Source organism: Rhyacophila brunnea, unplaced genomic scaffold (assembly GCF_057557595.1).
Source record: "Rhyacophila brunnea isolate RB1 unplaced genomic scaffold, BYU_Rbru_1.0 scaffold_2, whole genome shotgun sequence".
NCBI classification, from domain to species: Eukaryota; Metazoa; Arthropoda; class Insecta; order Trichoptera; family Rhyacophilidae; genus Rhyacophila; species Rhyacophila brunnea.
In genome coordinates this window covers 23,089,086-23,104,533 of record NW_028232859.1, presented here as the reverse complement: position 1 = coordinate 23,104,533, position 15,448 = coordinate 23,089,086, and the positions used below count along the sequence as shown (strand labels likewise).

At 37.2% G+C, this 15,448-nt stretch overlaps 1 protein-coding gene across 1 annotated transcript; it reads left to right on the top strand.

Moving 5' to 3' along the window:
- Positions 1-8,245: 8,245 nt before the first annotated feature.
- On the top strand, positions 8,246-14,880 carry LOC147072073 (uncharacterized). Its single transcript, XM_085946459.1, has 3 exons — positions 8,246-8,515; positions 12,501-12,672; positions 12,790-14,880. Exons 1-3 carry the CDS (start codon positions 8,354-8,356, stop codon positions 13,782-13,784), a joined length of 1,329 nt encoding a protein of 442 aa, XP_085802585.1. The 5' UTR covers positions 8,246-8,353; the 3' UTR covers positions 13,785-14,880.
- The last annotated feature ends 568 nt before the right edge of the window (positions 14,881-15,448 follow it).

Below are 15,448 nucleotides of genomic sequence, written 5' to 3'. Positions count from 1 at the left end.
TTCATACCCACGTGCCCCGTATAACTTATATTATTATGTTCAGAAAGTACAATAATACTAAAATAATATTATCAGATTACAGGATACAGCCAGAGATTGAAGTCTTTGTGTATTATATTAGTCTATTATTCGCTATTGACTCTGAAGTCCCTTGAGATGTTGATCGTATTTTTTGCCTTGTGTTCTTCTGTGCTGTCCCCTTTTTACCCCCTTTTCTTCTCGATTATTTATCTCTCTGGTTACTCATCTTGTTTAGCAGGCTGGCAGGACTGACGCGTCTATCGTAGCGTCCTTTGTCTTTGGTTATTCAATAGTTGATTATTTTTTTTCCTTTGTCAGAAGCGAAAAAATTTTGTCAAACGAAAGTTCAGTTAAATTGTGAAATTTGTGCATTAACATGGAGCGTAATGAAGCCAGCAATCTAGCGATGGAGACCGACTCGAATGAGTCGGAATTACTGTTGGACGATCGAGTAGGTGAACTGAGGGCATCAGTAATGTCACTGGATAACAAGGTATCTCAGGTTTTTTCAATCTTGACCCAACAGGGTCTGCCTGCAGTGGTGCCTACTCCGCAGAGGCCGACGGTAAACATCGACTCTCCGGTAAGTTTTTTTACGGCCGCCCGCAAGCCTGAAACAGCGGAAAACCCAACAGGATTCCGTTGCCTGTATTTAGTGTCGTGGTACAGGAGCCTGCTTTTCCGACGCCAGACGAAGCTCGGGTAGCGGAACTTGGCTCCAACTTTTCGACACAGATAATTGGGCGGGGGTTCGCTACGCTGAAACCCAAAAACAATATTTAGCGACCCCGTCTTTCATTGAGTTGGGACTCAACGATGAGTTACGACCCTACGATCGTTCATCGCAAACGATACATCTAATGGAGCGTACGATCGCCGGCCTCCAAAATGCGATGCTCGCTCAAAAGGAGTGTATTCGGGACGCGTTACAGCGAGTGGTCGACTCTGTCAGCGACCACACCATCGGTACGGCTCTTTTTGAGACGGTCGTAAAGGAGTTCGGGTCCTCTTCAGCACTCAACAAAGTGTCTGAGGACGTCACCCGAATCCTTTGTGGAAAACGGGCAGAGTTGGTTCAGACGAGACGGAAGAAAATCCTCTCCGGTATAAAAGACACCTTCACCCGAGAGGCTCTTAACAAGATCCCATCTAGCGCCGAAAATATCTTCAATAAAGATAAACTGGCGGTGTTCCTAGAAAGAGGTGGGAGTCGTGAGAAGGTCTTCGATCAGACCACCAAAGTGGTTGACCAGGGCAGGGGAGTCAACCTAGCACTTCGTCAGGTGGACACAAGGACACCTTTCGGAGGCAGGGATACACGAGGAGGATACCAGACCAGGTTAGGGGTGGCTTGCCGAGAGGCCCACGCCCATCCAACCGAGGTTTTCCCAGAGATAACCGAGGTGGTGCGAGGGGCACTTACCCTAGACGCAGGTGACCGGGTCTCCCTCACCACGTTCAAAGGGGGACGCCTCCAGCATTTCCAGGAAATCTGGCAGGCCAAGGGTGCACCACTACCATTATTGAAAATAATAACGGGAACCCGTATTCCGTTTATAAAGAAACCCCCTCTAATAATGCCTTCCGTACAATTCCAGAAGGATTTCCAAACGCGACAATCGCCGGAGATCACTTCACAAATCGCGGAACTGAAGAAATTGGGAGTATTGGAATCGGCAGAACCATCTCCGAGCTTCCTCTCAACCCTGGTCCTAGTAAGGAAGCAAGACGGCAGCTTAACGCTCAACCTAAAACGCCTAAACGGTTTCCTACAACCAAGGCCGTTCAAACTGTTCCACCATTTCAAGGTCCCAACATTCCTGCAAAGGGAAGACTGGTTAGTAAAAATAGACCTAAGCCAAGCGTACCTAGATGTACCTATAGCTATACAACATCGCCGATTTCTTCGGCTAGTTTACCAAGGAGAACTCCTTCAATTCACGTGCCTTCCGTTCGGACTGTCGGCAACACCAAGACTGTTTGCCTCATTAACAAACTGGGTGGCCGAACACCTCCGGGGAAAAGGTATGAGAATCGTCACTTACTTAGACGACTTTCTGATGGCAAATCAGTCCAGAGAGATTCTTCTTCGTAACTGACTTATATGATAGATTCTATGCAGGCACTAGGTTGGGTAATCAACAAGAAAAAATCTTGTCTGATTCCAAGCCAACAGCGGGAGTTCTTGGGTATCACGTGGGATACTCACAACAATCGGAAATATCTATCAACAGAGAAGTGCACATCACTTCGTCACCACCTGCAATTGCAGATCCAAAAAGGCAGTTGATCGCTCAGGCAGGCCCAACGCCTCCTCGGGCGACTCAACTTTGCAACCTTCGTCACTCCACAGGGGAGGTTGCATTGCCGACGTCTACAACGTACGAGCGCTCAATTATCAAGGAGCCATCCTCACAAAACAACATCGATTCCACCACAAGTGCCGATTCAGGCTGGGGAGCGCAGTTAGACGAGTACCACCTATCAGGTACATGGACAAAATGCTAATCCACGTGGCACTCCAACCGAAAAGAGCTGTATTCAGTACTCTCAGCCATACAACTCCGGGGATCAGAATTACTCCTACAAACCGACAACAAAACAGTGGTGGCCTACATCAAGGGGACACAAAGTCCGCAACCCTACTAAGTCTTTGCCGACAGATCCTGGAAATTGCCAACCAGGCCAGTATATCATTGACTGCACAATACCTTCCAGGAAAATACAACTGCGTGGCAGACCATCTCTCACGCAGCAAAATTATCCCAGAATGGCACCTAGTTATGGCGGCTACAGCTTCCCTATTTCAAAGATGGGGACTCCCAGACGTAGACCTGTTCGCGTCCAACACAGCTCATGTTGTCGCAACGTATGTCTCACGAAATCCGATCGATGCCACGATGCCTTCAGTCGACAGTGGGACTTCAAACTAGCCTGGATATTCCCGCCACCGAATCTAATTCCACAAGTATTGGCACACCTGAACTTGGCAAGGGGAAAATATTTCCTAGTGGCCCCATGGTGGAAGAAGTGTTTTTGGAGCGCAGACCTACAGCAGAGATCACTGGAACCCCCCTACCCGATCCCGCACTTAGAGTCATTTCTGGTGGATACGGTGACAAACCATCCACCACCACAAGTCCGGGACCTATCACTCCAGTTATGGATAATTTTGGGTGGGCAGAGTTAGTTTCTAGATGGTCGGTAGAGGACAGATCACTTCTCACTTCCGGCTGGCGACCATCCACTTTGAAGACTTATAGACCTGCATAGGACAAATGGAAGACATGGTGCATGGCCAACACGATAAGCTATAATACCCCCGAGCCGATTGAAGTGGCTAGATACCTGGGTCACTTATACAATAAGGAAGGTCTTTCATATAACACTATTCTTGTACATATAAGTCGGCCATAGCTACCTTTTGCAAACATATGATCACTAAAGACATCAGCAGTAACATAGTAGTGCGTCATATGTTAAAAGCCATATCCACCCGCAAGACTAGACCTACGAAACCACCGATTTGGGATCCATGAATAATCGTAGACTACCTCAAGAAAACAACACCACTAGTATACAACCTATATGAAGTTTCACGCAGAACACCTATATTATTATTACTCGCATCGGGACGACGGGTTCATGACCTTACCCTACTCAGTGTAGCGGATAATGGCCTAGTCGATAATGGCGACCATATAATTCTATGGCCAGTGTTTGGTTCCAAGACAGACACATCAAGGCACCGCCAATCTGTTGGGAAATTAAGCGCTTCCAGTTGCCAAAATATCGATCCAGTATTTTGGCTACGAAAACTTATCTGCGTATCCAATGAGAGAAGAGAAGAGGGTAGTAATATTCCGGCATTATTTATCTCGTCAAGAGGCCCCCCAAAACCTGCGACTCGAGCAGTCATCGGAAATTGGGTGAAGTCAGTACTCGCTGATGCAGGGGTACAGGAATCACCACGCAGTACTCGATCAGCAGTCGCCTCTCTAAATTGGTTAGAGAATTACCCCATAGATGACATCCTGCAGAGAGGTAATTGGCGCCAAGAAGCTACTTTTAGAAACCGATAGACACACAGACTTCTACAGCGGGGGAACAAAATATGTTGACCTCTCTGTTCATCCCGGTGCACTGAGCCTAAAAGCAAGGAGATGTTATACCTAATTCTCATGTTAGGTTCATCCACCCTATCTTGCAGAATCTATCTTGCTTTACCAGGTGATAACAAACAGATATCTCAAGGGACTTCAGATTCAATAGCGAACAATGAAAGTAGTTTTACCTACCATTAAAACTCTTATTATTCTTGTTGACTCTGAAGTCCAGAGAACACCTACCTGGTTTCCTTGAGACATATCAAATTGAATGACCAAAGACAAAGGACGCTACGATAGAAGCGTCAGTCCTGCCAGCCTGCTAAACAAGATGAGCAACCAGAGAGATAAATAATCGAGAAGAAAAGGGGGTAAAAAGGGGCCAGCACAGAAGAACACAAGGCAAAAAATACGATCAACATCTGAGTGCTCGTCCGTAGTCATTTGGCGGGCGCGGCGCGGCGGCGTCTTGCGAAACTCAAACGTATAACCGTGTGTATTATGCCCCAAAAAACACACTGTCTACGAACATTTTACACACGGTTATACGTTTGAGTTTCGCAAGACGCCGCCGCGCGACCACTACGTTCTTGCACTGAAGGGACTTCAGAGTCAACAAGAATAATAAGTGCTCGTCCGTGGTGGTTTGACGGGCGCGGCGCGGCGGCGGTGCGGGCAACTCAAACGTATGAACATGTTTCGACGTGTCCGTAGACAATGCGCGGGGACGGGTGTTCGCGCGTGTTGTTTTGGCGCGTCTAGCTCGACGCAGGCAAGATCGTACATGCGGCGGGCTCTTCCCACACTGCGCGCATAGAGGTGTCCGCACAGAATGTACGGGCGCCGACGCAGGAAACGAGCGAGTAGCGGGTGTCTCAAACCATCATGAGCTTACCGCGCGCGTCTGATGTATTTGTGGTATTATTTTCACAAAGCATAGATAGTGCGTAGTGATGTAAAGTAGGTATACGTTTTATACCTTTGCACTTTTTACTACACTGATACGCCTCTTTGCCTTATTACGTCGCATAAAATTATATCAAATGATATTCACTTGTATTAATATAATATGTAGTACTAAATAAATATATATTATGTAAAAATAATATCTTTAAATTTCAATAATTCTTAACGATCATATTATATTGTATACTTATCTTACTTATATTTATAAAGGTAGGTACATAAAAATGTTTTTTTTTGTCTATAATTATTCAATATTCTTTCTCATTTATTTCTTTATCTAATTTCTCTGTATTTAAATTATAATATGATTAACTATAATTATTATAATTTATATGGAAACTTTGCTTGTTGCAATATCTTTTTCTAGTCTATTTTATACATATTAGTAGTCTATGTAACTGTTTGTTTTCCTTAATAAAAAAATATAAACATAATAAAAATAAAATATATTAAATAGGTACATCATTTCCATCCTAGAGCCGGGGTGCAAAGTTAGGAAGCGTACATTCTACACCTAAATTAACACCATATGAACCGAAAAGTCTTTTTTAAACTTTAACTTACATATTATCCAATATATAATCAAATTATAAAATCGACCAAGGGTACTTGATGGAATTTGAATTTAAATTCATAAATATAAATTTACCAAATAAACAGGAATTAACTGTATCAGATGACAGTGTGTATTCACCATTGGTGGTGTTTGAAGATGCCAAAAGGCGATAGTCGGATCGCAAAAAATGACTCAAAAAGAATAGAAAAAAACTTAGATTAATTAGAATATACTTAATCAAATATTTTCTCATGTTACTCTTTTTCGAAAAACTTGTCTGGTTGTTCCCGCAGTTTCTTGTATAAGTTATAAAATTCTTCTGTTAAATTAGTGCTTTCCATATTGATTTCATTGGTCCCATATTTTGCTGCAAAGTTTTGCCATTTCAAATAGGAGTTTTCCAGTAAAAACTTTTCTGTGTTTATGGTTTCCTATCCCTGATTTGACGCTGAACACGACTGGACGCGCGCGGGCTACTACGGACACTCTACCCGTGCCCGTCCCCGCGCCTATTCCGCGTCGTACACGCCCCATGACTACGGCCAAGCGGTAGGTAAAACTCCTTTCATTACTTATCATCGAGTCTATGGTCTATTTTACGTATATTATCTATGATGGTCTATGCATAGCAGTGTTGCCAAGTCAAAATTTAAAATTTCAGTAGAATGTGACAAAAAAATTCAGTAGATTTGACAAAATATCAGTAGATTTCAGATTTTGAATACCTACTCATTGAATGACCAATTTTTTTCTGCATTTTCAAAAAAATACACGTAAAGTGATTAACGTCTCGTTTTTTTTAGAAAAAATTCAGAAAGTTCAAAAATAATTAGCGAGGGTTTTTTTTAAGAAATATTCCATTGCAAACTTATTTTCCAAATTTTCATTTCATTTCAGTGCAATAATCATGTCAAGTTTACTATTAACATAATCATGAATTTGCTCACAAATATTATGGAAAACACAAATATTAGTAGATTTTAGAAAATGCAATAAGTATTTCAGATAGGTATGATTTAAAAATAAGGAAGGTACTCACCTTGTGGAGATAACAAACGACCTTGATGCACTTTAGAATAGGTATTATGGTATTGTAATAATAATTATGAAATAAAATAACAATAATAAAACTATTCATCACCATCTATTTATTGTTTGATTTATTGTTTGTTTTCGTTATTATTGTTTTCTACACAAAATAATGTTAGTTTATAATACGATTTATCACTACACTTAAGTAGGCACCTAGTTATTTTTATATCACTGGTTTCACGATTACTACTAAGGACAATTTAAAATGTTTTCTGAATAACAAATGAATCAGGAAAAATATTTTAAGAAGTTCAAAAATAATAGGTATCAATATTAACGAACTTGTATTAATAATTTTAATATTGCTATAACTGCTGCTATCGGAGAATGCTAGAATAAAACTGATGAAAATTAAGGGCACAGTAGAAACCATTTTCGACTGTCTAAACTCTAAACAATCTGATGAAACAAAACTATAAAAAGTAGGTACTAGGTAGGTACCCAGTTGTTCCTTGTTCGAGTTTCGAGAGCCCATTGTTTGGTGTAATTAAAATAATTCCTGGTTATAGAAAGGAAATCTCTCCATTCGCGATGTTTTATTCAGTTTTATTTTCATTCTAAATATCATGAGAAAGTTTTAGTTATAGATATGCCACCATAAATTGTCCGGTTTTCGAATTTAGTACTAAGCTCACCACAGTATAAAAAATATTGAATGATATACCTATCAAAATCAGCATGTGGCGCTCTCACTAATCGGAAGACTTATAAATTGTTATATCATATAATTATGTACATTCACCTTTACTTGCTGAAAGGTTCTTGAGAAACCTGACCTAAAATTTAAAATTGCTATTCAGTAATTAATACCTAACCAAATTAAATGTTCAAATTTACTTTATGTACCTGAGCCGGATCCAAAAAGTATCATTCATTCGAACTTACGTGCATAAGAAAAATATTTGAAACCAGAAGAAAAAAGTTTTTTTGCGTTCTAAAAAAAATATTTGTGGACAAAAACCCTTTGTACTAACAATGATTGAAATGTTTGAATAATGTCTCTTGTTCTTCGGTTTCCTTCTTATCAGCTTATCACTTAACAATGATGCAATTGTTCATCCCCATTAAATTTTATTTTTGCTGGTCACACATAGCATAGCATTAAAATATAATGATTATTGAGTCATGTTACGTTATGGTGTGACGTTTTACGTAATAAATAATAATAGGTAGGTATTAATTTATTATTTTCTAAGCAATGATGATGTCAGTGGGTTAAAATGCCGGTATTGGGTAGCGTAACAATGCATCCTTTGTTAATTTAGAAGCGTGTATCCAAATCAACAAAGGCGTGCGTAAATCTTTTCAACTTTATTAATAAATTCACCATCGTTGACTTAAAAATATGGGAAATAGCTAAATATCAGTAGATTTCATGAATTTCGAAAAAATATCAAAAATTCAGTATATTGGCAAAAAATATCAGTAGATCTACTGAAATTTCAGTAGACATGGCAACGCTGAATTGCATAGATCGTCTATTGTTTGTTTACGTATATTATCTATGGTCTTTTGGCTGTTGCATGGCTGTTGCTGTCAAAATCTCGAATGTCGATAGTTATATTATTATTTTCTAAACAGTAGAACTTTTGTTTAACCAAATATACCTGCCATGGGTAGTGATAATAATTGCGTGCAAGCGTCCATAACTCCTCCCGCTCTATGTGAATGTTGCCTCTCCAACAAGAATTTAAAAAATATATTTAAACCTGTTATTTTTGAAGAAACCCTCGAGATTTATTCGGAAATGTTGTTCTTCTGTTTCTCCATTGCGGTATTATTTAGTTCTACTATCTATTACTGTTTCAATCTTTGGTATTTTTATAGTACTCCACATCGTCATTGAGGAAGTGTTTTGACACCAAAAACGAACACAACCTACTGTAACCCAAAAATAAGTAGGTTGTGTTAGATTTTGGTTTGGTCTCAAAATACCTCGATCATAAAAACGAAATATGGTACTATAACTTTACCCAATCTAATCTATAATGAACTTTCTATGTACACACTATAACAAATTATTGCGGTAAAGGTAGAGTAGGTACTCTGTATCACTGTCCGCAATCGGTGTGCCATGAGACGATGCTACGTGTGCCGCGGTGCGCTTCCAAAAAAAAACTTATTTTGTATATTATACAATACTTACTTAATAGCCAAATTTGCGGGCATGGGTAGTAATATATTTGAGCACCGGCATGAACTTAATAAAACAATGCAAGGGCAAAATGAAAATCTATCGACGTGTAATACCACCCCAATAATGGTGGTTGATAGCTCAGTCAAATTATGGGGTGTAATATCAAAAATTAAAATTTCTATTGTTTATCTGTTTGCATTTTATTTCGAATTCTTGTAGGGTAACTGCATTAGTCCCCGGACAGCTTCAGTATACGGACAGTTTTGTACAAATATAACGAAAATAAGCAAAGTATGAGAGTTTCATATGAAGGATGACTCACATATTGTGCCTGTAGTGTTCCTTGACCAATAAAATTATATTTGTCACGCACAAAGGAATTCATTCTATAGTATTACATTAGTAGTGGTGCACATGCTGACTCAACAAAAAAAATATTCGATTTCTTAAAAAATAATTAGTGAACGAAGGATACAAAAAGTACGTTAAAACTATGATTATTTCATTTATTCGCTTCAAAGATGTTTCATATTATTCAGTAATATGTTCTTGTATATTATTAAATGATAAAAATAATGTATTTTGTTAAATTTAGTTAAATATTTGGTGTCCGGCAACTAAAGTGCAAAATTTTATCTTTTTTTAGTTGTCGGACGCAGTGTCCGGGCACTGAATTTATAAGAGACATTGAGTATTTGTGTGTGTACAGTATCACATCGAGGCTTGCTTGGTTTTATACAAGTTAGAAAAGGACAAACATAGAATTGTAAATATTTTTAGTTTTCGGACACGATTTTATAATTTTGATCCTGCTGTCCGGCGACTAAAATTCAATATTGAATGACCGGACAAAGCTTTTTTCTAATTAATTATTATGTATTTACACAATTATCTCCAATAGCTGGTATGAGTACGTCAAATGCAAGCACCAGTTCATCAAGTGTGAGCAATTTAACATTAAAATCTCATATTTTTTACCCCAAACCTACTCAATTTGGGAGTAAAAATAGAATAATAAGACACTGTCAAAGCACCAAGCGCCATTTCTTCGGAAGCGTGGAGGAAGATCATAGAAGAAAAAGTGAAGGATGACAAAAGTACAGCAATTCATAAAAGATGAAAGGTCTTCCTTAGAAAAGAGAAGACAAATAAAAAAAAGGAAAGCGAAAAAGGCGATTTGCCAAAATTGTTCTGATGAATTAGAAAGTGATGTTGAGGATGGTTTATTAAAGAACATTGGCTGTGATGGATGTGTTCGTTGGTTTCACCTTAAATGCAGGACAATGTCTATGTTATCTTATAGTGAAGCATCACTAAAAGATTTTGTATGTAATTTTTGTTTAAACTTAGACCTAAATTAATATGTTTATCACCCGTATAATCACTCAGACACCCGTATTACGTTGAACCCCGGTTCCGGGTTTGTAGGTGTTTAGACATTAAGTCACATATCCAGGCTATTGGGTTGGGGGTATAGCACTGAAGCATTTTTTCTCTGTAAAACTACTGAAGAGTGCTTGATTCAAGCATGGATTTTTTACACTTAGTTCTCTTTTATATTTATGATTGAAAATAGCACTTGAAAACATTTATTTTTAGTCAGAGAAGGGATTAGGATTAGTATTGAAATTTATTTTAGTGTGTTTGGAAATATAATTATGGTGACTGAAGTGTTGAACCTGTTTAAAATTATCAATGGCAATAATTTAGTTGCCAGCAGTTCTCAAGTATGTTTTTTTTTTGTAAGCTTGCTTTGCATATTATAGAACACAAACAAAAGTTACACAGTTCGAGATTTTTTGGATGTAATAAAAATTAATGTCAAAATTTGGTCAACTCACTTGAGATGTTTATTAGTTTTACCATTTGATTTATGAAGTTCAGTTTTTTATTTCATTTTGCTTTGCTCAATTTGCACTCAAAATTACTTCGACAGAACTATATGAAAGAAACACATTGAATAAATAAAAATATGTTTTTTTTCAAGTTAGCAGTTGCTTGAGTGCTCATTGTGAACTATTTCTGCTTTTATTGTATCACTGTATTAACTAAAATTGTTTAAACTTGAAAAAATATTTTTTTAACACCAAAACTTGTCTTATTTTCTATACGAAATAATCTGTCCGACCACTAAAAATAGTACGTCCGGAAACTAAGATTGTGTGTCCGGAGACTAAAAAAACCAACCATTTTTCTTAACATGAGAAATATGATAGTAATTTACCTAAATATAGATTTTTAAAATATTTATAAACCAAAAGAATATATATGTTAACATTTATAAATCATAACATATTTTGTTTTCTTCTAAAAATGGAAAAGATAATCGAAAATAAGGTGAGAAAATAGTTAACTGTCCGGATACCAGTGCATTTACCCTAAATGTTTATTATTTATATCATAGACAATTAGCACTTATACACTAACATCATATTAAATTTACTAAGTTTAACTTATTACTAATCAATTTTTTTTGCCCGGCTTAGGTCTTTACTATTTTATAGGAGGGCGCAGACTGAATTCCTTCAGCCGACTTCCTTTCACTATTTTATATATTTATTTAGCCATCCCATGGGGCCCTTTTGAACAGTAGCCTATTGTTATAAACAGTAACCCATTGTTCCCTGAATTGCAGCATATATACACATGTGACATGAATAAATTTTTGAAACATTAGTCACAGGTTCAAACGAAGTTTTGAAAGGACACATCTCCTCAATAATTGAGGCGTCTAATTACAAAAAGCGACAAGTCCGCAATTCAATATTCTCAGGAAACAACATTTTTATGTTTCAAGCTTCAATTATCATAAGCCTAAAAATGAAATACTATCTTATTTTTGGATTATAGCAGGTTGTGTTAGGTTTTTAGGTCTCAAAAGACCACAACCACAAAAACGATACAAAGTAAATAGGTAGGTACTATCTTTACCAAAAAACCTAATTTTCTCATACAGACTATTGCAGAAGCTCCCATATTTTCATCAAACGTACATTTTTTTCCCAACGGAACTTACATATTACATGTAACTTGTGAAAATTCTTCATATTATGTAGTTACAGATAAATTATTTAGGGGTCTTGTGACTGGTTGTGCGCCGTCGCGCGCTGCCATCTGTCAGCGCATTGTTGCCAACTGATAATTATAGTACATTTTGGTCCGCGCACTATTAAAAAAAGTATAGTACCTCAAAAATACCACAATTTTGAAAAATGGAATTAATTGAATTCGCGTTCACATTCACTTGAAGAAATAGTAATGGAATTCAATGCATTTATCAAACAAGACAGTTTTTCAGGATATGTTTTTTCATATGAGATGATTCAGGAAAATTAACTTGAACTATGTAAGCGCGAACATTGTTTCGTCTAATTGCTTTTGAAACATTAAAAATACCGTGAAAAAAGGTGCCGGAACGCCGTTCCACCGCGTTACATTACAAAAAAGCCCTGTGAAAGAGTATTAGTAAAAAAGCATGAAATTAATTAATTAAATTAAATAAATTGTCACAAAACATTGTAGAGCGCAAGCTCAAACCTAACAAGAAAACTACTTCAAAATAACAACTCAAATTGGGCAAAATGCTTACTTCTGTAATAACAATGCTTTATTATTTTTTCAGGTAACTGGCAAGCCATATGCAACAGAAAATGTCTACATTTGCGAATCTTGCATAGATACACTAAGGAACGTCCACGACTTTCGTAGCCAAGTGGAATATGCTCAAAGCAAAATAGAAAAATATTGCACAGATCGTCAATCACAAGTTTCCTCTCGCTCGCTGCAAAATAGTGGTGATTTTTTTTAAAGCTATCGATATCTTATTATATTGTATGATTGATGACACACGAATTATTATGATTATTACATTTGAAAACAAAAAATGAGCAAACCATTATTTTTTGTTGCAGATTTGGGAGAAATAAAATGTGACGAATTTCCAGTTGAAAATGCCGAACCTTCTGAATATTCATTAACAGAAGGAGAAAATGGCGATAAATTTCCGAATGTCAACGTTCATTTAAAAGACTTAAATATTCCTCACAGTAAAAGGGTAGCAACATACAGACCCAAGCAAACTGAAACCGTTTCTGCAGTTTGGAATAATGATCCAATAACCACTAGCAAAACTCCCATAAAGCGTGGAAAGAGAGACTCTCAAACATCATCGCCATCCAATGAAGATGAATTTTCAAAAGTCAAACAGAAAGATACCAAATCGTTATACAAAATTGATAAAGACGCCTTGTCTTGTACTCTTTGTAATAAAACATTTGAATCGAATAGATTACTAGTCATTCACATGGCAATCCATTTCCCAAATTTTATATGTGATGTATGTGGCAAATGTTATGTAACTAAACATAATCTTAGTTCTCACCGATCGAATGTGCATAGTATTAGAATTCCATGTAAAATATGTACAAAATTAATCAAAAAACCAATGATGTCTCAACACCTAAAATGTCATATTGTTGGCAATAAAGATCCCAAACGTTGCATTCATTGCAATGAGATGTTTCCGTCATTCTCTATCAGAGCCAGACACATGAAAAATGTCCATAATATTAGTCCCTACAACTACCAATGTAAACTTTGCCCGAAAAAATACATCACTACTAGTGCCCGATCCAGTCATGTCAGTAAATATCACCATCATAAAGTGAATCATACATGCTCTTTTTGTAGCCAGGGATTCTTTGATTTGAGTGCCTTGAGATGCCACATGGCTACACATACCGGAAAAAAATATTTTGAATGCAATATTTGTCATAAAGGTTATTCGAGAAGATACAAGCTTGTCGAGCATCTGAAAATACACGGTAGTGATCATGTTACCGTTGAAATGATTGTGGAAAATGATTTACCCAAAGTGTACACTCAAAGACCATGTGAAAACTCGTAATATTATGATAGGTATTATGAACAGTGTTGATAATGATAATAAATACCCATAAGAATGATTTTGATTATATTGTGACGACTCTTCAATTGAATTTCATAATATTAGTTTACTGTAGGCTCTTGTATAGGAGCACATACCCCGTTTACACGTGCATGGATTTACTGCTGACAGTACGTATTATCGCAGCAATAACAAGAAAATGCACATGTAAACCCGTGTTTTCGTGCAAGTTGCAAGATTGCATGCATGGAACAAAAAAGTACAGCAGCTTCTGAATTTTTACGCGACAGTTGGAACTTGTGAAATATCAGCGCCAGAAATAGCACCAGACAATGACTACAATGCGTCTCGCTTATGCTTTAAGAATGAGATTGTTGAGACAGTCAGCACTATTACGTGTAAACAGTTATCGTTATATTATAGTTTAATTTTTAATAGTCTGGCAAATAGACATATTGTTTTTCAATTTGTGTTTCAGTCAGAGTATGGATCTAATAGGTTGAGCAAATGGCTATCATCCATCCATCTCGTAAAAAAATTCTGTTAATACAAAACCTCCACTCTGTGAAGGCCATATGATCTTTTAGGATCGGACACTGTCAAAAAAGGTTTATTTTCACACTATTGGTGCCAGTAAATCCATGCACGTGTACAGGTACTAAAAAGGTGCACTGATCACCTAATTTCTTGCGTAATAATAAGTAGGTAGCAACCTTCCCTCTAATTTTTGTATTGTGTGTGTGGATCATCAACGCATCTGAGCGGTGGCGTAACTAGGGTTGGTGTCACCCGGTGCGGTAAATTTACACCCCCACAAACACACGGCAGCACCGAACGCAGGCGATTAATGAGGAATCTATCCAGCTGAAACCTACGTATACTAGGCCACCAGGTATCGCAGACTTGAAGAAGCAGCTCTTTGTTCGTCTGGAGCCATTCCCAGAGTTTACTGGGACTTCTATCAGAACTTATCTACAACATCAGCGGCATCAACGTCAGCGTGTCCAACATCAGCCATTCATTCAGATTCTAATTGAGCGGTGGTGCGCCTTTTTTAATTCTTTTTTTAGTGATCTCTTAATTTGTAATAAAAATTATATTATAAATAATTTCTTTTATTCTCCTACATTTCATACAAAATTCTTTCCAAAATGCACTAAGTAAGAAAAATATGTACAGATCTCGGATCCAAAGAGCAACAACTTGGAAAAATAGAGGGAAACTCTATTAAAACGATATTTTATAATTAAGTACATTCTTGTCCCGAATATAATTATTACTGAATTCCAGAATTTCAAGCCAATCCATCAAAAAACAGAATAGTAGTGAGAGTTCAAACTTTCACCGACATCTTAATTGCCGATTATCACGAAACAGTGATTTTTGAGTTATAACACTCTGGAACTAGGGTATGGATATGATGCATTTGACACAATCAATTTCGGAATAAACAAATATAAATCACCAATACTTACTTTTTGAGAATGCATTGAAGATGACATTTGTGTTTCGACGATGTCAGAGAGCCATTCCATTTATCGCAGGATTTCTTAATGATCGCATTTCAAATATCACATCCAATTCTTTTTGACATTTTTAGTAAGTTTTCTATAATTAATATGGGCTTAGGATTTTTAGGTGCTAAAAAATGAATAATAGGTACC

Coding starts and splice junctions, on each gene's coding strand:
- LOC147072073 (XM_085946459.1), top strand. CDS start 8,354: ATGGGTAGTGATAATAATTGCGTGCAAGCGTCCATAACTCCTCCCGCT. Junction 8,516..12,500: donor TCTTCTGTTTCTCCATTGCG/GTATTATTTAGT, acceptor TTATTTTTTCAG/GTAACTGGCAAGCCATATGC. Junction 12,673..12,789: donor TCGCTCGCTGCAAAATAGTG/GTGATTTTTTTT, acceptor TTTTTGTTGCAG/ATTTGGGAGAAATAAAATGT.